Raw genomic sequence first — 24,514 nt, 5'->3', positions numbered from 1 at the left:
TAGAATCATGAAAAACTGAAGCCATTTTAATTTAGCAATACAACTGGTGACATTTCCTTATGACATGGCCTGTGTTTGTTTTGATCCAGATACTACAAGGCGGTGCTGCGGTGCCACACATTACCATGTCACAATTTACCTGTCCTCTAACCCACTTCCTCAGACAATGTCTACAGTCACAGCAGTCAAACGCTGTGAGACGCAAAAAATGCTATCTCACAAGGTCGACAGGCAGGCAGGCTGCCACTGAGCATCAGCCACACAGACAGTGACGGGTGGCAGCTCAATGCTTACAACGGAAGACAGACACAGGAAATGGGGAAGAAGAGGTGGAAAACATAGGGAAATTGCTTTTCATATCAATGATGACTTTCAGTATCTATTATTCTACAATAACAATTTCTGAAATGTCTTTCTCTTGCTCACATTCCTCACATTCAGCTGTGTTTATAATTTCAGTACATTTATGTGAATACAGTGTTCTAGATGATATTATCAGTATATTAATGTGAATAAATAACCCAAAATGTGTCTTCATTTTAAAAATGTCTCCCTTTCCAAAACCAAAGCAAGTTGCCTTCCAAAGGATTGTCAGACTGATGGATGGTAAGTGAATGTTTAGCCCTGATAAAATGCCTCATATTGGAGAGTTTTTCACTCTCCCATGACCCTTTGCTGGACTGTCAGTCGATCTCCAAGCCTCTAATATTTATGTTTAGTAAAAAACAGAAACACTACATCACTAATATCATAGTCCTACCTGTAACTTATGTTTCTATCTCCCCATGCTTACCTGTCAGGTACCACCTTTTAGGCATACATATTATATTATAATTATATTACATTTTATTATATTACATTTTTTACAGCCATTGTATCTATGCTGAGGGTCTCATGAGGCTGTAGTTACAATTAATAAACTCACACTATATTCAGTATTTCACAGCAGCACATGTTTCCAATTACAGCTGAAGATAATTTAACATTCCTTTCTAGCCAAGAGGAACAGAGCTAGAAGTGTGAATACATTAGACCTTACTCTCCTCTCTCTCTCCCTCCTTCCTCACTCACTCTTTCCATCCTTTCATACACCTTCCTTCACACAGGGTGCTAACTGTATTCTCCTGCAATTTGTGCATCAAGACATTCATCCATCATGGCATGTTTTGTTTTTATGGCCAAATAAAACATCTAGACAGGCCCCCTTACATTCATTCACTCCAAGTGGATACAGCCATATGCATGCCAATTTGTGAAAAACAAAACAAAATGTCGGAAGATATCGAATCGTACAAAAACACACCAGCATAAAGAATGTCTTGACAAATGTACAAGCACTGCAGTTTCCTTACAACTGTCCATTGTGACTTACTGTAGACAAACCCTTATGTTGATTGATGTACTTCTGGAAATGAAATACTATATGTGTGGACTACACATGCCCTCAGCACAACCAGAAGGTCCAAGCCAACAGAAATTGTTTAAAGGGGCAGTCTGGGATAACATTTTGTAAAAAAATTTAAAAAAAGATTCTAACACAAAAATATATAAAGACATTCATTTCATTACACCCAGAATTTTTTCTCTGGCGGCAGATCGGAAAAGTTAAACCAAGGAACCAACTCAATCCTACTTCTCTTTTCCAGGATATTCTGAAAAGAGAGCCACCAATCTCAATTCAATTCAAGGGGCTTTATTGGCATGGGAAACATATGTTTACATTGCCAAAGCAAGTGAAATAGATAATAAACAAAAGTGAAATAAACAATAAAAAAATTAACAGTAAACATTACACAAAAGTTCCAAAAGAAAAAAGACATTTCAAATGTCATATTATGTCTATATACAGTGTTGTAACGATGTGCAAATAGTTAAACTACAAATATGAATGGTATTTATAATGGTGTTTGTTATTCACTGGTTGTCCTTTTCTTGTGGCAACAGGTCACAAATCTTGCTGCTGTGATTGCACACTGTGTATCTCTCTCTCTCTCTCTCTCTCTCTCTCTCTCTCTCTCTCTCTCTCTCTCTCTCTCTCTTTCTTTCTCTCTCTCTCTCGCTCTCTCTCTCTTTCTCTCTCTCTCAGAAGTTACAGTTCAAGCATCAGGGAAAATGGATTTTATTCACTGTCCTGGGCTGGTGCGGGGGCGGTGGGGAGCGGTTGCTGAGGGAGGCCCTTCAGATGGCTGACATATTTTTGGAGAACCACAGAACCGCTGGCTGGCGTAGAGAGCGCTGGGTTGCGGTGTGGTGCAATGCTGTTTGTCTGTGTGAAGCTGGCATGGCCTCCTTCCTCTGCTCCTCTGCATCTGTTCGTCATTATGTTAGGAGGGGAGGGTATAAAGCAGGGTGCTGACGGGGCTGGGCCCCAGTGCCTGGACCATCATGGAGGCTGCACTTTGGGGGTGCCTAAGTTTGCTCTGTCTGCAGGGCAGCTTTCTCCAGCTCACACATGGTGCAGACTGTCCTGGGACATCACAGGGGGAGGACTGTGTCAGTGGGCAGACCACCGGAGGAAAGGTAAGGGATTGGAACTCCAGGTTGTTCTGTTTTGTGGATGAGCTCCTTTGATCAGGTACAAGGAGTTGAAAAGTGTTGGTACTGAAAGGAGAGATCAGGGGTGAGGGTTTTTTGTACGGATTTTATTATGTATTTCATTATTTTCATGATGAAACGTGTTGAAATGGCTTTTTACAAGCTATTCGAAACACTTCCCCAGACTCTGCAGTAGCAACATTAGCTCAGAAGCCAAAGAAAGCCAGTAACTGCTATGGAATGCTTTCTGTGTTTCCATGTAGTGTGTGTATGTATAGTGGTTGAGGATGTGATATTTTGAGTGGAACACATGCATGGACTTAAACAGAGTTACACATTCCAGTAACCTGGAAACATAAACTTATTTTAGTCAGGGACAAAGTCTCATTGTATTGTAACCTAGTCTCCAGTAATACTACTACCACTGCCCTCGAAAAGACCCTCGATGGAACAAACTCTCTGCAGACTTTTCGTGTGGCCACAAAGCTGTTTGAGCTGCCATATTTGCAGTCGACATTCTTTGTGGACATTCTCCACGTTCTGTCCAACATAATCATCCTCATCTGGCCAATAGACACAGCAGATGCAGCATTTCAAATGAGGATTTTCACCAACAACATGAAAGACTTTGAGTCAAGATGTGTTTTCCGTGCGGGAGGTTTTATGAGTTTTGTGTGTAATTATACTATTACAGAGTGTGCAGTTATAAACTTCAGATGTGGTTGGAGTCTCTTTAGCCTTGGGCAGCATTATTGAAGAAATCTCTGTTGAATTCAGTGCTGTGCCTTTTGCCTCAAAGGTCATAGTGAATGTGGATAATGGAACAGTGGTAATTGACGGTGCTCGCCAACAACTAGCACAGAACAAATGGGCTATCCAGAATGTTTTCATAATAGCGAAATGAAAAAAGAACAGGGAGCCTCCTTGTAATGAGGGATAGGTGATCCTGAAGAGCACACCTTGTGCACTGGAGTGTGGGGTGTATGTACGGACCTTTGTACACAGTATGGCGTCCATATTAGGACAGCCATATCAGTCTCAGCAGGAGTTGTTTCAGTCTCAGCAGAAGTTGCCTCAGGGAGAGATATGTTTATGGAGGAGATGTACACCATGGAAGGGGAAATATAAACTTTGTTCTAGTGAAGCCTACTCCTAACTCCAACAATATGATCACTGTTTTACCTCACTCATCCTAACAGGATATGGTTAATGAATTGTCTCAGTTAACCTAATGGTAACACTTTAAATTATGATTATTTTATTTGTATTTCCTCTTTTTTTTTTGGGGGGGGGGCACTTGAAGTTACTGTTATACCTGTGTAATAACAATGTAATTACACAAGTAACGACATACAAACATGCAACATAACAATTTTGTAATTGCATATGAGTGGGGTTGAGGTGTTACATATGTGGAATAAAGAATACATGTTGTTAAATGTTCGTTTTTTTCACATGGTAAAATTCTCTTCTCTCAGAATGATGGGCTTGTGCGGCTGATGCCATCTACTGCAATAAAGACCCATACCAAGAAACAGCGACAGGTATATGAGCCTCCCTCCCCACAAAGACATCCTACCACAGTCTGTTCTCTGTCACAGAGGGCTCCCACCTTGTACTGGATTACTTCCCACTCTGGGTTGGTGTATGCATGACATATGGTTGTATAATGGTAACTTCCAGGAGGCATATCATTCCAATGAGACACTAAGATCAATGCAACTAAAATGCTTGTTGTCCCAAGATATTGAATATTAAATATAAATTCACCAAAGTCATTGCACACACACACACACACACACAGACATGATGCATGTGGATTCAGTGGATAAGACATCTATCTGATGCTCTGACTGCAGCCAGAAGTATTTGGCTGCTGTTAATACATGTACATTTACGGAAGCATTTCATTTCCCCCAAACTGCATTAATGATTTGAATGTAATATCTTTCTTATGCCCAACAGAAAGGACGACCTGGGGCACTCTCTGCACTTGGTGTAAGACATTTATATAAATTAGGCTACCAAGAACTGTAATACAATACAACCAATTAGCCTTGAACTAACTAACTAACTTGAATTAACTGTAATTGTACATAGTTATGCAACACTACTGTGTGCTGAAAATGTGTCATTAGGATACACACACAAACAGTGCTATTAACATAGTGTTTTCAACGTACATATTTAACACACTTTGACATACATGAACCACAACCTCGTTTCATGGCATTCTAATCTTCCTGCTACGCCACTGTGTCTGTGTCAATGACTGACTTCACCTGTATTCCTACTCTTTGGACTTACTGGATACACTCAAGAAAAACGGTTATATGTATCATAGTGATTGAGGAGTAACATTGAAACAGAATAATATGCCCCACCAACATTAAACAACTACATAGAAAACCCTCAAATTGCTGAAATAATTAAATGAAATCAATGATGATAGAATAGTCAGATTAACTGTTAACTAAAATAGAAGTGCAGATGGAAGTATTTTGCTAAGTGCAGAGATGTACTATAGGTAATGAATGTGTAGAGGAATACTACAGACTGTGGCAGAGCAGAAGGTTCAGTGTACCCCAAATCCAGAGGTTGTGAGTTCAAGTCCCAGGTGGGGTCATATTGAAAAGTCAGTGCTAAGTGATCATGTTAAATGTAATCATATTGTCATTGATTAAAGATTTTTTACACTATTTTAGCTGAACAGCGTACCACTTACATTAAAACCCCCATATAATTTCATTAATTTACAAAAGAAAACGAATAATTTGCAGTTTCACATGTGGAAATTGCATTTAGCTGTTTTCACATGTTGAGCAGAAATGTTCACATGTAAAAAAATAGATATTATGCTTTTCATCCCTCTAAAATGGCTCCATGTTAATTAAGAATGTCATTAATGCCTCTTTTATGTCTTAATAGTTGTTGATAGGTAACGACATGCCATCAGATGTGTCATTGGACAGAAAGAAGAGACAGTCGGGGTGGAACTCCATCCTTCCTGGGTCCTTCTCAGCCAAGGGCTTCCCCAACACACTCATCGAAGTTCAGGTAAGACTGGAGAAAAGGAAGGATATGGGCGGAGGGAGGGGTCTCAAATGATCCAATGGGGCTGTTGTGTTGTCATTTTTGCGAATCCTTAGAAACAGTGGAGTAAGCAAGAATGCGATGGTGTACTGGAGGTTTTTTATCCTGAGTTGTTTTCGTGAAGCACTTGGTGTGCTAACACACCAGTGATGGCTGGTGTCATTTTAAATAGGAGGGGCTCATTGTAATGCCTGGGATGGAATAAATGGAACCGCATTAAACACATTAAAGACATGGTTTTCATGTTTTTGATACCGTTACATTTATCCATTCCAGTCATTATTATGAGCTGTCCTCTCTTCACCAGCCTCCTGTGTAACATACAGTAGCCCCTTCTAGTTTCTAAATGATCCCACGGGAATGTTGTTCCTCCAGACAGAGCGGACCAGGAGACACCTAGGCCAGTCTGGGACCAAGAAGAAGAACAAGCATAAATCCAGAGTGGGATCCTTCTCTCTCCTCAGCAACAACAACCCCAGAACCTCCCTACAGGTACACAACATTGCCATGACAACCCAGGAGCAGACAATCACATGATACCGGTCCATATGTTAATATCAAAACTTTTTGTTTAGTGAGGTCCTCAAACACACTGATGATATCATACAGTACATGTACGGTGTCCATATTAGGACAGCCTCAGTCTCAGCAAGAGTTACTGAGAGGCTAGCTTAGTGATGGTTGGTCAACCTGCATTCAGCCTTGTGTCATTGAAGTGTTACGTCATGTCATTGTTCTTCCAGGTAACCAGAGTACGGAGGCAGGTGCAGAATGAGAGGAAGAAGGTCAAGCCAAGAGGACGACCAGGAGCGTTCTCTGTTCTGGCACGACCCAGCAAATCTGCATCCTTGGTGAGACCCATGCCACCCTCCCCACATCCCTCACTCCCACCTGAGTCAATCAATCAACTAACCAGTCAATCAAACTTTTTTTGTCCCCTGAGCTAAATTCTGTTTGCAAGCATACAAAACAGTGAAAAACCAATCACACAAAATAGTTCAAAACAGTTTACCCCTCTGTTAAATTCACCTCTATCTGATTTGTAACTATCTAGTCTAAAGTAAATGTTTGATGTGAACAAATGAATAACTTGACTCTTTCCCTAGGGACAGAGACGCAAGAGGAGCGCACAGAAGAAGAAACAGACCAAGATAATTGTTTGTTCCTAAACAAGTTACTTTGCTGAAGTGCTAGTGCTTCAATAGTTCATAAACTGTACATTATATATTCTCTTTGCAAACATATTGGTTTTATGTATATTATTAATATAGTCTTTTCTGATATTTTTCTGATATTTTTAAACATCATTTTATTTTTTAAAAGGTGATTATTTGGTAATTCTGTGCATATATCAGATTCAAATGAAGTCAACATGTATGAAGATACTTCATGAGAACTTGTCCCAATATAAGGCTACAGAGGGCTGGATTCGAACCAGGATCTCCCGAGTGGCGCAGTGGTCTAAGGCACTGCATCGCAGTGCTAGCTGTGCCACTAGAGATCCTGGTTCGAATCCAGGCTCTGTCATAGCCGGCCGCGACCGGGAGACCCATGGGGCGGCGCACAATTGGCCAAGCGTCGTCCAGGGTAGGGGAGGGAATGGCTGGTAGGGATGTAGCTCAGTTGGTAGAGCATGGCGTTTGCAACGCCAGGGTTGTGGGTTTGTTTCCCACGGGGGGGGGTATGAAAAAAAAATACAAATAAATGATGTATACACTCACTAACTGTAAGTCGCTCTGGATAAGAGCGTCTGCTAAATGACTAAAATGTGTAAATGTGTGTAAATGGCTGCTGTTGCTTGCACTGTTTATTTTCAGTTTAGTCTACGACAGAGTTGGACTTCACCTTGACAAATGGACTAGAACATTTCACTGTTCCCAAAAACCAGGCTGTTCCTTAAGTCCAATAAATCTTCCCAACTCTCCCTCTCTGTTGCCCAGTGCAACACCCTGAATTCCCACACAACGGGATCTGTGAAACTGCCAGAAGTTAATTCAGAAATTGTGGATTAGGGTGGAAAATATTACTGAGCCCCAATTACAGATGGCAGAGCTCCAAATGGCACCCTATTCCCTACATAGTGCACTATGGGCCCTGGTCAAAAGTAGTGCGCTATGTAAGGAAGAGGGTGCCATTTGGGCTGCACAAAGTGAATGCCCAAGGCAAGGTGGATCAGGGGCAGAGTCTAAACTAGCAGGCAAACCTTTTTGCTGAGAGGGCGACTATTCTGTAACATTTATGGGCGTTGGACCAGTATAAGCCATCTGTTTTAGAAGTCCAACTTAATTTGTTAGAAAAAAAAAAACACTTTATTTTGTATTCATTTCACCAGCGCTAGGAAGCTCATGACACCACTTTAACTAATGGAGATGGTTTGAGTGTTTTTGCAGACAAGTTAAGCCCAGCAAAGCTACTGTGTGAACTGTCAGAATGGGGGCTTGGTGACTCTAGGGCAAGGATCCAAGGTGAGGTCCAAGTCTACAGTGTCCATATTAGGACAACCTCAGTCTCAGCAGGAGTTGTTTCAGTCAATCACTGGCATTATAGCCACAAGGTAATTGTAAATACATAAACATTTATATTGTGAAAAATGCATATGCAGGTGTCCTTGCGAAAATCATGATGAATTCAAACAATTATGTGATTTTACAGCATATCCAAATCTTTATTTATATATCTTATGAGCATATTAAGGCAGTATACGTCATTTTAGTTATAAATTGCTACATTTTATAGAATCTAAAAACATGATACCCATTTTGTTAGCATCATCTGTAGTCCAGCAGACACAACACTTGTTCTGACAGATCTTCACACCATAATACAGTAGACTGCTATTCTACCACAATCACATTAAGGCAGAGCAAGAGTTGATCATAATCATGTTTTAGATATGCAAATCTTAGAATCTCTGTATGTGGAGATCTATGATTGACATCCACAGTGATTTGTAGGTGAGATTGGCCTGTCAATCAATCGCCGTCGCTCCCGTGACAGATGCAGCTCCATTACGGCTCTATTAACCTGTGTTAAAACCTCTATTAACCCTTCCATTACCCTGCGGTCTATCTGAGGGCTGCCTGTGTTAACCCATGCTGTTAACCCCTGCATGACATTACAGCTTGGCCTGGGCCTTCCTCAGCTGGTCCCTGAGCTCCAGGTGGGCAATGGACGACAGGTGCACCTCGTCTGGCCCGTCTGCGATGCGCAGCGTCCTGGCGTACGCATACCTGTGGAGGGGCAAATGGGTCATATTCATTATGCACCAAACGGAAGAAAAGGGACTGAAACATGTCCGATAAGAAACGCTTGTTTTCGTTTCAAAACATTTTGGTACATTTTGCTGGACTGTGCACTGATGAATGAACCATTGTCTTACTCCATCTGAACAATAACAATGACTATTTAGAACATAGCTGATTCTGGTGATACAGCAGCATCCTAATATGCAATAGAAAAGTGTATGGCTTAAGACCTCACAGAGACAGTTAAATACCCTGTAGCCTTTAGGTGTGTGTGAGAGACAGAGAGAGAGAGAGAGAGAGAGAGAGAGAGAGAGAGAGAGAGAGAGAGAGAGAGAGAGAGAGAGAGAGAGAGAGAGAGAGAGAGAGAGAGAGAGAGAGAGAGAGAGAGAGAGAGAGAGAGAGAGAGAGAGAGAGAGAGAGGATACAAAGATCTGAGAACACACTGTACCTCAGCTTCACTAATGGCCATTGATACACCTTGTAAACAAACACCATGCAATGTTAGCAGGAGGTCAAATGTCAACTTCTGTGCAATATCTACAGTACATTAGCTCCAGACTGGAACATTAGGCTAATACTGTGTGTCAGGATAGAAAGGAGTTATTAGCCTACTGTCAGATCAAAGTGTAATTTGTCTTCTGACTATCGACTCTATTAGTACTGTAGTTTCCATTTGAGACACACACGTTTCAGTAAAGCTCACTTCAACGTGGCTACTAAAAATGGTCATTGATAATTGATATGAAAAGCAATTTCCCTATGTTTTCCCCTCTTCGTCCCCATTTCCTGTGTCTGTCTTCCGTTGTAAGCGTTGAGCTGCCACCCGTCACTGTCTGTGTGGCTGATGCTCAGTGGCAGCCTGCCTGTCTGTCGACCTTGTGAGAAAGCATTTTTCCATCTCACAGCGTTTGTCTGCTGTGACTAGGGCTGTTGCGGTGACTATATTACCGCCACACCGGCAGTCATGAGTCATGACCATAGTAAAATTCCACGTGACCGCTGAGTCACAGCAATCTCCTTTTATGCACTCTGGACATGCATTAGTACCCAACTGGCTATCGCTAATGGCCTGGTACTCAGCGCTCCATTGTCCCTCTAATCACTCTGACATCAATGCAAATGTACTAAAAAATCACATCAAACACTTATCATCAAAACAGTATTGTGCTTTTAAAACTCACCTCACAGTGATGATTAATTTGAAGAAAGAATTTCAACAACAGGTTGAAACTGAGTGGAAAACATGGTTGTTGTGGATGTTGTTTCAAAGCCTAACACCACAAAATGGACAGCGCTTTCTAAGGTGATGATTAAAGGTGCATTATGCAGCAATCGTTCTGCCATTTCTTTGTTGCTAAAATTCTAATAGTTCGCCTAATTTCTGTTTATGTGACAAAACTAGCAAGTATAGTGTAGAGCAGGGTTCTTCAATTCCAGTCCTGGAGGGCCGAAACACCTCTGTTTTTCATCCTCTCCTTCTAATCAGGGGCTTATTCAGACCTGGGACACCAGGTGAGTGCAATTAACTACCAGGTAGAAATAAAAAACAGAAGTGTTTCGGCCCTCCAGGACCGGAATTGAAGAACCCTGGTGTAGAGAATCATTGTACCATCTAAACTGCTGTGAAATATGTTTTCCTTAACCAAAAATATTGTATTTTCAGCTGTTTGAAGCTGGTGTACAAAACCAAAAGTAAAAAACGCAAAAATGAATAGCACACATAGAACAGATCTACTGCTTCTTAGACTTGCTTTCAACGAGAATGACAGATCTATAACTCAAAATTCTATGTGAATTTGGTCGGGTTGCCCAAAAAGTTACATATTGCAGCTTTAATTCAAAACACCCATATTTATATTAGAGCTTATGCATACACATAGGCCTATATATGAGCCCAAGCCCCCCCCCAAAATGAAATTAAAATAATGATTGTGCCGTTATACAATACTTAGCCTACTGCATATTACGCACGGCAGAAAAACATAAAACAAAACTGATGTAAGATGTCTTTGGTATATAATTGGTCTAACTTTCTATCAAATCAAATCAAATTGTATTGGCCACATGCGCCGAATACAACAGGTGCAGACATTACAGTGAAACGCTTAATTACAGCCCTTAACCAACAGTGCATTTATTTTTAATAAAAAAGTAGAATAAAACAACAAAAAAGTGTTGAGAAAAAAAGAGCAGAAGTAAAATACAATAACAGTAGGGAGGCTATATATACAGGGGGGTACCGGTGCAGAGTCAATGTGCGGGGGCACCGGCTAGTTGAGGTAGTTGAAGTAATATGTACATGTGGGTAGAGTTAAAGTGACTATGCATAAATAATTAACAGAGTAGCAGCAGTGTAAAAAGATGGGGTGGGGGGGCAAATAGTCCGGGTAGCCATGATTAGCTGTTCAGGAGTCTTATGGCTTGGGGGTAGAAGCTGTTGAGAAGTCTTTTGGACCTAGACTTGGCACTCCGGTACCGCTTGCCGTGCGGTAGCAGAGAGAACAGTCTATGACTAGGGTGGCTGGAGTCTTTGACAATTTTGAGGGCCTTCCTCTGACACCGCCTGGTATAGAGGTCCTGGATGGCAGGAAGCTGGGCCGTACGCACTACCCTCTGTATCCACGAGTCTGGGAGAGAACGTACAGGCCTAGGCAATGCTGTTGGTTCATTGATTGTGCAATTATATTGACTTTGTATTTGATTTTGAATATCCTAGTAATATGGCATTTTTTATATTTCATAATTAATAGGCTGACACATTACCTTTAGCTACAGAATATCTCACCACTGTGCGTTTCCACATCCCCCTCTCTCTCTTTCATTCCTTTCTCAAGCACGCAGAAAGAGGGTCTGTCAACAGTTTAATGAAATATGTTTCGTTGTGAAAACTTTCGATGTTCCCGAACAGATTTCACTTTGGTTTCCCAAATTAAGCATTGGGTAGCTGCAGGAACAGGGTTGGATAGCCCACGGAATACAGAGTTTGGGCGGAATTATCCCCTTTCGCCCAGACATTTCTGTATGCAATCCCATGTGAAAAAAGAGTTTTGATGGTTGCCACTAAAAAGGGGTGGACCCCAGCTGCTACTACATTTATTTCTCAGCTGCTCATATTAAGCACATGCTCTGCCATCAAACCAAAGTAGCCTACCCAGCATCATTGAAAATCTAACCGGCAGGAAAGCGGCCTCCATTCGCTATTGGAGTGCATACGGATGACATGTCTTTTTCCCCCTGCACCTGTTCCTGCCAATTTGATAATGGGCCATTCTAAATCAAAACTAATTTGACATATTAGTAAAGACAAGATTACATTGAGAATAGCCTGACGGGTGAAAATATGATCACTTGATGAGAGAACAGCGTGTGCAGTTTAACAAGGTGAGTCCGACGGAGCCAGGCGTAGGAGGTGTGAGTCAAAGAATAAGGTTTATTTGGCCAATACAGCAGTCCGCAGCACTGTGTAAACCAAATACAGTGCGACTTAAATGCGTACTGGGAAAAGCAATAAACACACGGGTGAGTATCCTGCCGATAAAAGTAACATAATGCTCAACACGAGCTAGCGACACCTCCACATGGAACAATAACACACAAAGACATGGGGAAGCAGAGGGAATAATTATTCAGAGACTGATGAGGGGATATGTACCAGGTGTGTGAGAAAAACAAGACAAAACAAATGGAATGATGAAAAGAGGAGTGGCAGTGGCTAGAAGGCCGGTGACGACGAACACCGAAGCCTGCCCAAACAAGGAGATGAGGCAGCTTCGGAGGGAGTCGTGACATGCAGCCTGAGGCAAGAAACAGAGCGCAAGCTTTTTTTGCGACTTTATCAAATCATCCATAGCCTATAGTGGCATTATGCAGCCCATATATGTTTCGGTTTCTACGACATTCTAAGGTTTGTATCATTCACAACTAAAGTTGCCAAATAACTCTAAATCTAGAGTATAGGACCTGTTTCAAATGTTCACTTTTTTCGCTCAACATAGCCACTTCATATGCGCACTCGCTCCGGAATGGGAAAAATATCCTTTCTATTTTATTAAGCTAAGTTCAATTATATTCTTCTTACTGTAAAATCATATAATATAAAACAATGGCATGGGACTTATAAACATATCTTGTCTTCTAAATGAACAAGCCTACAGCCTATGGTATGGCGCATAGCCAGATAACATACAGTAGGCCAACTCATATTCTGTTCTTCTGAAATACATTTTCTTCATATCATAATGTTTCTTTAGACCTGCCTAAAATAAACCATGGTTTATTGTGATGGTGTATATTAAATTGATTTATTCAACTTTTTTTAAATGTCACATCAGTGGCTTGTATGTGGCTTGTATGCGTGAAGGCCTGGAGATGCTAAACGTGTTTATGTTAATTAACGGTCAATTCCCGCAAGATCGGCAGTCTTTTCCATGACAATAACAGTCCGCCACAGTCCTAGCTGCGACCGTAGACATTGTCAGAGGAAGCAGTTGAGAGGACAGGTACATTTTGACATTGTAATGTGTGGCACTGCAGCACCGCCTGGCAGTGTAAGGAAATGTCACCAGCTGTATTACTAAATGAAAATTAATCAAGTTTGCTATGAATGATTCTAATGAAGCAAAAAATCTATCTGATCTATCAAAAAAAGCTGCAATCTGGGATTTGAAAAAACAACAAAGACTAAACTAGTTAAATGAAAGCTACTTACATCTGAGCGAGGGGGAAGTCTCCAGATACGCCCGCACCCCCATACACCTGGATTGCGCAGTCCACCACCTTACACACCATCCTGGCAGCAACCACCTTGATCATGGCAATCTACAAGAGACCATTATTAAGAAATTAACAGCGGGAGCAGTAATACTAAAGGTTCATGAACTGTCATACTACATAGGGAATAGAGGTGCCATTTGGGACGCAGGCTGGGTGAGCCACGCGTCTCAGGAAGAACCTTGCTGGTGGAGTGTTCAGTGTTGCCTAGGGCTTTGATCATCCACCCCTGGGATGTCTTTGTACCTGGAAGAGATATCTCCTATTTCTCAGAAACAGCACCGGGCCTTTAGATGAGAATCTTTGTATTAATGTGAGTGTTAGGGAGAATCACAGCATGTTATTCAAGAAACAAGGTATTCCAGGACACCACTCCTGTCATAACTCCTTACACTGATGGTGGTGGTGGTGTGTGTTTGTGTTGTGTGTGTTGTGTGTGTGTGTGTGTGGTGTGTGTGTGCTGCTGTGACAGCTACCAGCAGGACATCAGAAGGTGTGGAGCCGAGCGTAAGCCGAGTGCTACTCACAGCCCTGCAGGACTCGGCATTGTGGGTAAATCTCCCCGCCGCGGAACTGATGGAACACAGGCAGGGGTGTGGCGGGATTGACAGACAAACACAGTCACGCACGCGCACACACACACACACACACACACAGCAGTGCAGTGGCACTCTAGGATAATGGTGAAAGGTTGTTAACATAGTGCTCCTGTTCTATTTGCACAGCTATTCCAAGCTATTTCAACTACTGATGACTCACTGTAAATCGTACTAAAACCTTATCATCAGAAAAGGCCAATGTATTTAGTAGCATTCAATTCCCTTGATTACATTAGTAGAATATGTAATACATTATTTGCTTAGCTCTTATCCAGGCAGTTACGTGCAGGTTGCTGATGCTGAGCCTTCGCAGTGTCAGCAATCCGTGCGTAACGTCCTGGATCAGAGCTACTATTTGTCCAACCCCACAGTATCGTGTCTGTGAGGGGATGTGATATGATAGGAGATGTGAGTGACAGCTCTGTATTTCTGTAGTCACTCCTTAGTACGTCTCTGTTCTGTTCTGACCTCAGACATGGGTCACACTGTCACAATGAGTCTGTCATGTCTTCCTCTCTGTCGTCTCCCACCTCCCCCTTTTCAGATTATAAGATTATTATCGGCCCTTCACTACCCTCACTCCTTCACTCACCTCATGGAGTGCGTCCCAAATGGAACCCTATTCCCTATTATAATGCACTACTTTTCATCAGGGCCCACAGGGCTCTGGTCAAAAGTAGTGCACTATGTAGGGAATAGGGTGCCATTTGGGACGCAAACATGTACTCATCTACCCTCGGGTCTCTCATCCCTCCGTCTCCACTATCCTCCATTCACCTTATCCTCACCTCTCCTGTCAGTGCACCTCAGTTCAGATCTCACGTCAGGCGGATTTCATGTCAATCATATTATAGAGTCCTATTATGTGAGATACTGCATGTGACTCTTCACCTCTGTGTCCCTTGGTTTGTTTTCAGATAGGCCAGCTCGGAATACAACCTAGTGTGTGAGTGTGTGTGTGAGAGAGCGAGAGAGAGAGAGAGAGAGAGAGCATGCGTCGGTGCGTGCATGTCCGTTCGTGTGTACACACACATGTGTGTGTGTGTTGTCATGACTCTCTCTTTGGTGAGGATCAAAGGTGCCAGATCAGCTTGGTAAATGGCTGACAGATAGCCAGACCCCCCCTCTCTCCCACAGGAGAGGAGAAGGGGGAGTTGGGCCGGTTTTATGATTTAATAGCCGGTCATAAATAGTTTGCAACATTGGAACATTATTCCTGACCTGCAAATGTTTGGAAAGGTCAGTGGGGACCTAAAGAATAATCATGTCATATTGTTTATTAGTTTGTGATGGTATAATGGAATAACTGTAACTCTGAAAGTGTACACGTTCTATTTATGAAGTTTACATCTAAATGTTGTATAAAATATATGATTAAGTATGAGAGTACTTTTGTGAAGATAGCAATGTGATTTTATTGTTCTAATGAGATAATTGTTCTATATAAACTTTTGCCCAATGTCTGTGCTCACGACCACGTGAGCACAGACATTGTGATAAAAGCCTTACTAACGAAATGTACATTTAGACCAGGAAACGTAGAGCTGTGGCTACACGGCTTAAAATGGTTAGCCCAGAAAGACCAGCCGACTGGAAGCGCGAGCGCATGTTACAAATGGTTGAACCTCTACAGACCAGCAGACGTGCAACGGGAGCTGAACATTACAAATGGTTGAACCTCTAAGACCAGGAAACGTGAGATGTTAGTCCACACGTTTGAAATGGTGAGAAACTCTGAAACTCTCAATCTCTACACAAGAAGAAGAAACTCACTAGACCGTAGCATTACCAGTCTGCAGCTGGCATGTAAAGTAGTCTAGAACTTTCACTAAAGACACGAGTTGGGAAGGACAATCTCATCTCAGACAACCGTTGGTACATCTGAAGTATCTATCTAACGAACACTCCATTCGAAGACAAGCCGAGTCTCACCGAAGTGGGATATGGACACTCAAACCCTTTTTGAGGAAGTGGTTCAACAGAGAGACGACGATCAAGGACAGCTTCGCGTAAATATGCATTGCATTTCTTATCCGAATGAGCGGTTGTTTCCAAAAGTAACAACGATAAGTTGAATCTCTTTGTCTCTCCCTTTCACTCTCTTTCTATTGACCCCTCCTTCCCCTAACCAAGCAGTCATGCTGTTGTTAGTTCACTATGGACCTGTTTTCATTGTATTACATTAGTAATCATAACCTATACAGTGTGTGTGTGTTTATGTATTCTGTGTTATTATTTAGTTAGTTAGTAAATAAATAATTAAGCCAATTTGTGTATTGCTGATACATCAATAAGGTTAGGGTTCTTGCAGGTTCAAGGATTACGCGACGTTCAGAATGAGACTGATATGAGGTAATGATTAGTTTCGTGACTGTTATCTATGTATATATATCTATATATCTTCTAAGAGTTTAATTCGGAAGATGGTAACTCGTTAAACAACTTCTTCCGTGGTGCCCCAAAATCCTAATGAGTTAATTTAATTGAATCGAGTGACAATTAAACCGTTTGTTGATTCGATACATAACAGTCATCAGATTAATGAAAGTCACGTCATGACAGTGTGTATGACAGATCTGAAAGCACAGTGACTAATAAAACAGATGTGACATTAGAGCCATATCAGGCTGACCTTTCTAAGCAGACGGCTGTAATTCTTATTTACAATCCATTGACATTCTCTGACGTTTTCAGACACACATTTACATAACCAGAACGTCTGTTTCAAGCAGGCACAGTCTTTACGCGATACTACATTCAGCACTGTCACATAACAGTCAGGGGGACAATTACGCAGTTTGTTCTGCTAATGAGGTGAGTGTGTGTGTGTGTTCTACCTGTTTCCTGGCGGTCCTACTGCCCAGTGTGTCCAGAGCGTGAGCAGCATGCAGGGTCAGTAGGCGAGTCTGGTCTATGGCCAGGCGACACTCTGCTATCCAGTGGGCCACAACCTCCTGGACACAGACATACAGCACAGCACAGCGAATAGGTCAGACATTCACAGAGGCAGACAGATATTCAGACATTTAAGCAGACAGACAGACACACAGACAGAGAGACAGATAAGCAGACAGAGACAGAGACAGACAGAGAGCAAATAGATCAGATACAGACAGACAGACAGACAGAGAGACTCACTCAATCTCAATGTACAGCTCATGAAACACTCATGAAACGTTTTGACAGTAACTCAATTGGACCTCTAGGTGTCTGCAATTAAGCTGTTTATCAAGCAATGTGTTTTCCTCAATTTAATAAAAACTATTTTCCAATAATGAGTTATTATGGTTTCTCTACAGTTGTACAGTTGCTGTGCTGTGTGCATCTGCACTGGCTAAGCAATGCACACATCCAGTGATTCCAAATGCAACAACAATTAACATATTTCACTTGGCAACAACAGCGCTAAAAGCCTTAGCTCCTATAAATACCTTATAGCACGGCATAAATCCTAATTTCATACACTCAATATTTGTAAAGTTTTCATAATTTTAGTACTGCTAAACACATTTGTCACCGTAAGATGAACTCCATATGCCAGGATATCGAGCACTAATAAATTCCCATCACTATCCCTTTGTCAGCGTAGCACTAGCTACATTTCAAACATTTGAAGATAATCTTGACACGGCAGAGCATTGAGCACTATTAAGTTTATTTCAGCTCCAAGGCAGACAAATCTGACAGTGGATACGTCCTCAATGGCACCCTATTCCCTATGTAGTGCACTACGTTTGACAATAGCCCTAATGCTAGTCCCTGGTCAAAAGTAGTGGACTATGTAGGGAATAGGGTGCCATTTGGGACTCAGAGGGTGGCATCTCTGAGGAGATTAATCCCATCGGCTGTCACTAAAATGATGGATGCTTGCTGAGTCACTACTATTGGCCCAGACTCTGCCATAGGAGTACATTAAGACAGGAAATTGTGCCGGGAATGACCTGATGCCCGTTCTGATGCCCTACTATGGGCTGGAAGTCCCAAATGGCACCCTATTTCCTATGTAGTGCACTACTTTTGAGCAGGGCCCATAGGGACACTGATTTATTAAGAAGATAATATTCAGGGACAGGTGAGATCAATCTGGTATATTAGAATAAGTTGCTGCAACAGAGAAGTCAGGGAGCTTCTGTTGAACAATAGATCTTAGACACATGGCCGGACTGATGCTGAGCCAGAGTTGAACTTGGACTTTGTACAGCTACGATAGCCCATAACCATTATGAATGTCGCTCCACGATGTCTTGCACAGTTATGAGGTGGCATGATAATACTGTACCCCTCCCCGCCAACACACTCACATGCTGGTAGAGTTTTTTGCCGAAGGTGTGTCTATGCGCAGCGCGTTGGCACAGCAGCTCCAGTGCCCATTCAGCAGATCCTACGGCTCTCATACAGTGGTGCAGTCTGCCAGGACCGAGACGACCCTGGGCTATCTCAAAGCCCCGGCCCTCACCTGCATGGGGACAGACACACAGACAGTATTACAGACAGACACAAAAAGGACATTACTGTCAACTGTTTTTTTACAGGTACCGCATCTCCCCATTAGTACCATAGATTAGCAAGCAGTGGCTAAAGTTAGCTGAAGTGAAGTTGTAGTGGCATTTTTATTTTATTTTTTATTTCACCTTTATTTATGTCACACCCTGGCTCTGGGGACTCTATATGTTGAGCCAGGGTGTGTAGATTCTATGTGTTTTGTGTTCTATGTTAATTATCTAGTTGTTCTATTTCTATGTTGGCCAGAGTGGTTCTCAATCAGAGGCAACGAGTGTCAGCTGTTCCTGGTTGTCTCTGATTGGGAACCACATTTAAACAGGCTGGTTTCCCACAGTAGTTGTGGGATCTTGTTCCGTGTTGGTTGTATTTTGTAGCCAAGGACTTCACGTATCGTTTTGTTCTTGTTATCACTTTTGATAATAAAGTATGTTCGCTCATCACGCTGCGCCTTGGTCCTCTTCCTTCGACGATCGTGACAATTAAACCATGTAAGCCAGTTGAGAACAAGTTCTCATTTACAACTGCGACCTGGCCAAGATAAAGCAAAGCAGTGCGATAAAAACAACAACACAGAGTTACATATGGGGTAAAACAAAACATAAAGTCAAAAATACAACAGAAAATATATATACACTGTGTGCAAATGTAGCAAGTTATGGAGGTAAGGCAATAAATAGGCCATAGTGCAAAATAATTACAATTAGTATTAACACTGGAATGATAGATGTGCAAGAGATGATGTGCAAATAGAGATACTGGGGTGCAAATCAGCAAAATAAATAACAATATGGGGATGAGGTAGTTGGGTGGGCTAATTACAGATGGGCTGTGTACAGGTGCAGTGATCGGTAAGGTGCTCTGACAACTGATGCTTAAAGTTAGTGAGGGAGATAAGAGTCTCCAGCTTCAGAGATTTTTGCAATTCGTTCCAGTCATTGGCAGCAGAGAACTGGAAGGAATGGCGGCCAAAGGAGGTGTCGGCTTTGGGGATGACCAACAAACAGAACCATGCAATACAGTTTCTCCTGGCCTACAGACTATTTTCAGGGTGAGGAACCATCTAACATTAAGTTGTAAAATACTGAACTTCCCCTTTAAGGGTCATGCACAGTGTGTATACAGTGGATCATACTGATAGAGCAGGGATCATCAACTAGATTCAGTTGAGCGGATGGTCAATTTGTAGACTGCAAATTGATATCAAGAAGCCCATACAGATGTAATACTTGCCAAAACAATTATAATTTCAAACCTTGCTTACATTTGTATAAGATCACATCATATTATGTGTGGGAATACTGTACTTGGGAACAGATTAAAATCACTTGGGACTGATTTCCTGGTGTTTTTACAGTGTTTTATGTCCAACAATGAAAATTCTCAAGAAGATTTTTGTTAGTTTTCTGCTCAGAAAAATTGAGGGACAAAATAAAACCACCAGTTGGGGAAGCCTGTGATAGAGCATGTATACCCTGTGTCAATAACATGATGATTCGTATCTTACCCAAAATAATGTTGGAAGCAGGCACACGCACGTTGTCGAAGTGGATCTCAAAATGTCCGCCGTGAATAGCATCTGATATAACAGATCAGAGGAAACCACAGAGAAAGATGTATGACTGAGGTTACTGGATGACTCAAGCATGCCCTACTTTTATTGTACATAACAGCATGTTTTACATGCATAGAACGCCTGATAGAATCAAATAAAGGCTGTGTGCCAAATGACTCCCTTTTCCCCATAAAGTGCACTACTTTTGACCATGGCCCATATGGCTCTGGTCAAAAGTAGTGCACTATGTAGGCAATATGGTTCCATTTGGGATGGAGCCCAACAGTATGGGGAATGAGTAATCTGCCTATTCAGATACAATAAATGACCAAAAGTATGTGCACACCTGCTCATCGAATATCTCATTCCAAAATCATGGGCATTAATATGGAGTTGGTCCCCCCTTTGCTGCTATAACAGCCTCCACCCTTCTGGGAAGGCTTTCCACTAGATGTTGAAACATTGCTGCGGGGACTTGCTTCCATTTAGCCACAAGAGCATTAGTGAGATCGGGCACTGATGTTGGGCGATTAGGCCTGGCTCACAGTCGGTGTTCCAATTCTTCCCAAAGGTGTTCGATGGGGTTGAGGTCAGGGCTCTGTGCAGGCCAGTCAAGTTCTTCCACACCGATCTACAAACCATTTCTGTATGGACCTCACTTTGTGCACGGGGGCATTGTCATGCTGAAACAGGAAAGGGCCTTCCCCAAACTGTTGCCACAAAGTTGGAAGCACAGAATCGTCTAGAATGTCATTGTACGCTGTAGCATTAAGATTTCCCTTCACTGGAACTAAGGGGCCTAGCCCAAACCATGAAAAACAGCCCCAAACCATTATTCCTCCTCCACCAAACCTTACAATTGGCACTATGCATTGGGGCAGGTAGCGTTCTCCTGGCATCCTCCAAACCCAGATTTGTCCGTCGGACAGACAGACGGTGAAGCATGATTCATCACTCCAGAGAACGCATTTCCACTGCTCTAGAGTCCAATGGCGACAAGCTTTACACCACTCCAGCCAACACTTGGCATTAGGCATGGTGATCTTAGGCTTGTGTGCGGGTGCTCGGCCATGGAAACCCATTTCATGAAGTTCCCGAGGAACAGTTATTGTGCTGACGTTGCTTCCAGAGGCAGTTTGGAACTCGGTAGTGAGGGTTGCAACAGAGGATAGACGATTTTTACGTGCTACACGCTTCAGCACTAGGCATTCCCGTTCTGTGAGCTTGTGTGGCCTACCACTGCACGGCTGAGCCGTTGTTGCTCCTAGACGTTTCCACTTCACAGTAACAGCACTTACAGTTGACCGGGGCAGGGAAGAAAATTGTTGGAAAGGTGGCATCCTATGACGGTGCCATGTTGGAAGTGACTGAGCTCTTCAGTAAGGCCATTCTACTGCCAATGTTTGTCTATGGAGATTGCATGGCTGTGTGCTCGATTTTATACACCTGTCAGCAACAGGTGTGACTGAAATAGCCGAATCCACTAATTTGAAGGGGTGTCCACATACTTTTGTATATACAGTGTATGAGGGGAAAATATCCTACCGTCCTGTCCAAATACGGTCAACGGTCTGATCACGTTCACACCAGGGGTGTCCAGTGGGACGAGGATCATACTGTGCTGACCGTGTCTGTAACACAAAACGACCTCACAACCGGAGCTGCATAGAGCTGAGCTGACTATACTCATACTACAGATAGATAACCTATACAGTACTGTACCAATGTCAGTAACACAGAGATATGAAGACCATGACCTAGCCTCTAAAACTGACATAACTTTCCCAGTGAGCTACAGTTGGAGGAAAGCGAGAGAGAGAGAGAGAGAGAGAGAGCGAGAGAGATAGCAGAGTTAGCCGGAGCATGAGTTTTCTCTTTCATTCCTATTCTCTTTTCTCCGATGCCAAGGTCGTTGCTGACTGGGAGGCAGACACTGCTGTCAGAGGAGAAGAGAGGAGAGGAGAGAGGGCAGTAGCAGTGGTGTAGGGAGAAGGCTCTGAATCTTAATAAGCCAGAAACTTCCAGGAAGAAGAGAGAGGTGAAATGTCTAAAATATAAATTAGGTAAAGTTAGAGCTGATGCATGATGAGCTTTTCGGGGACAAAATGGCCACCATGGCATCACCCAGGTGGGCACTACAGATGGGTAGGGGATGAAGTGAGTCGACCAAACAAACCTGCTAAGCTGGGTGTGATTACAGTCTAAACTCTGTCCCAGGACTAATTGAGCCTGATGGGAAAAGCATGTTTCCTTCCCTCTCTTGCTCTCTCTTTCTCATCAGTTCTGCGGTTGCCAACAGGAGCTAGGCATGGATGAGTCTGCTGTGCTGCTATAGCAACCGAGATCTGAGAGACTTCCCGTCCAGTAATAAAGCTTAAAACAAGGGTGGGGTTGATACTTACAGTTAATTGACGGTAACGTTATAAACTTCGCCCATCTGGCTTAACGTAAACAGTGTAGTGAAAATTACAGACAATCTATCAAGAACATCTATGATAAATGTTTATTTTTTATGTATTGGAAGATGAGTGCATTTTCCAGTAGCTGGATTTTACGGTGCACCGTTTATTGGCCAACACACCTCACTGAGGTAGAGTCGATGAGCCTTTTCCAGTAACTGGGTGGCGAGTGAGAGAAAGAGAGAGAAGAGAGAGAGAGAGAGAGAGAGAGAGAGAGAGAGAGAGAGAGAGAGAGAGAGAGAGAGAGAGAGAGAGAGAGATAGGAGAGAGAGAGATAGGAGAGAGAGAGAGAGAGAGAGAGAGAGAGAGAGAGAGAGAGAGAGAGAGAGAGAGAGAATGAGAATGAGAGAGGTGGTGAGGTGAGTAAGTTGAGAGAAAGAAACAGACAGACAGAGAGAGAGAAAGAGAGCGAGAGCGAGAAAGATAAGAGAGAGAGGAACCTGTCTCTACTTTTCCAGAGATAGAGATAAGGAGAAGGTGTTTAAGGAGAAACAGACGACGTGGAAGAGAACACACAGTTCTGATTAGAGGTCTGAATCCTGGTAGGGGACACACAGGCTGCGTCTAAAATGGTACCCTATTCCCTTAATATGTTAGTGCACTACTTTTGACCAGGGCCCATAGGGCTCTGGTCAAAAGTAGTGAACTATATAGGGAATAGGGTGTCATTTGGCACATAAACAAAGTCCTGAGGAGAGATCGGGATAAATGGGAACTGGGGGTAGATTAGAATTGATATCCCTCTAGCTTGCTGTCTTTCTCTCTCTTTCTCTCTCTTTCCCCTCTCTTTCTCTCTCCGTTTCTCTCTCTTTCTCGCTCCTTCTCTCTTTCATGTCCAAATCCCTGCCACATCATAGCTTTGGGGTAATCTGTGCACCACTGCAATATAAACACAGGAAGCATTCTCCACAACATTGTCATCTTCAATGACTGAAAGATGTTAAAATAATATAGACCTCACGGCCACACCAAGGTCTCTGAGCAACAGAACCTTATCATTGGCCAAGCTCAACTATTTGTTATTGTTCCACAGGAGCCAGAAACACATTCTTTTTCATTCAAGGCTAAATCTCGGACATAAATGGAGAGTCCAGCAGAGGCTGGTTGGCAGGGGGAGAGCAGTGTGTATTGAATTTGGGAGTGTGTTTGAATACCACAGAGAGGGCTGCCAAGGCAGATAAATCATTTGGAGGTGTTAGTTGGAACTAAACACACATGCACACACAGTTTCATATAAAGCCTTCTCAACAGGACTTAAACGCATCAAATTATACCCCAATCAGGCGATTGACTTGCTTCCAACTACACAGGAGCCAGGGGTTTGGACCCAGAATACAAAACCAAACAAAGTATTTATTCTATCCTCTCAGCTTCTTCTTTGCACATTTCATTTTATCCCGGCAGGAGGTTGTCTGAGAAGAGTGCTGACAGACAGATCCACAGTGTGGAATATAAGCAATCCAAAACTTTTCACCAGCATTGTTACTGAACACAAAAAAATAAGTCTGTTGACATAAATGCACCCCGCAATATCTGAAATGATCCCTATCCAATGGACTCCGGACATTGTTTGTGACATGGCTGTGTAGTGTAACCTACCTGTTTTGAGTGTTATTCGACTTGCTCTTGCACATCACGATAGCCACCTTGCATTTTGGGTTACCAGCACCTGGAGGAACAGTCAGACATGTTAAATCAACGTTAAAACAACATTAAAACAATAAACTCCTCTACCCTATAGGAGTGGCCCTAAACCAA

General features: G+C 42.5%; 2 protein-coding genes across 9 annotated transcripts in view; one reads left to right on the top strand and one right to left on the bottom strand.

Moving 5' to 3' along the window:
* Nucleotides 1-2,159: 2,159 nt before the first annotated feature.
* Nucleotides 2,160-8,222, top strand: LOC311109120 (uncharacterized protein). Of its 8 annotated transcripts, none has more exons than XR_014610574.1 (8): nucleotides 2,160-2,520; nucleotides 4,014-4,079; nucleotides 4,501-4,533; nucleotides 5,464-5,592; nucleotides 6,004-6,120; nucleotides 6,372-6,479; nucleotides 6,735-7,050; nucleotides 7,127-7,552. XR_014610574.1 is itself a non-coding variant. In XM_084151931.1 (7 exons), exons 1-7 carry the CDS (start codon nucleotides 2,386-2,388, stop codon nucleotides 6,795-6,797), a joined length of 645 nt encoding a protein of 214 aa, XP_084008057.1. In that variant the 5' UTR covers nucleotides 2,160-2,385; the 3' UTR covers nucleotides 6,798-8,222. The 8 variants fall into 8 exon arrangements, 2 of the variants coding, with proteins under 2 accessions (XP_084008057.1, XP_084008056.1); XR_014610575.1 differs by having other exon boundaries at nucleotides 6,735-7,027; nucleotides 7,127-7,409; XR_014610576.1 differs by having other exon boundaries at nucleotides 6,741-6,962; nucleotides 7,127-7,349.
* A 48-nt stretch (nucleotides 8,223-8,270) lies between these two features.
* Nucleotides 8,271-24,514, bottom strand: part of LOC311109427 (acyl-CoA dehydrogenase family member 11-like) — a 78,481-nt gene continuing 62,237 nt past the window's right edge. Inside the window, exons 14-20 of the mRNA XM_084152314.1 lie at nucleotides 24,356-24,425; nucleotides 21,843-21,928; nucleotides 20,250-20,321; nucleotides 18,544-18,698; nucleotides 17,080-17,196; nucleotides 13,582-13,691; nucleotides 8,271-8,858 (exon numbers count right to left, since the gene is read on the bottom strand). Of these exons, the coding sequence (XP_084008440.1) occupies nucleotides 8,744-8,858; nucleotides 13,582-13,691; nucleotides 17,080-17,196; nucleotides 18,544-18,698; nucleotides 20,250-20,321; nucleotides 21,843-21,928; nucleotides 24,356-24,425 (725 nt within the window). The 3' untranslated portion in view covers nucleotides 8,271-8,743. The remainder of the gene's footprint in view (nucleotides 8,859-13,581; nucleotides 13,692-17,079; nucleotides 17,197-18,543; nucleotides 18,699-20,249; nucleotides 20,322-21,842; nucleotides 21,929-24,355; nucleotides 24,426-24,514) is intronic.

This window comes from Coregonus lavaretus, assembly GCF_964263955.1.
Source record: "Coregonus lavaretus genome assembly, chromosome: 34".
NCBI lineage: Eukaryota > Metazoa > Chordata > Actinopteri > Salmoniformes > Salmonidae > Coregonus > Coregonus lavaretus.
The sequence above is the reverse complement of the archived record's forward strand: the minus strand, read 5'-3'. Positions and strand labels throughout refer to the sequence as shown.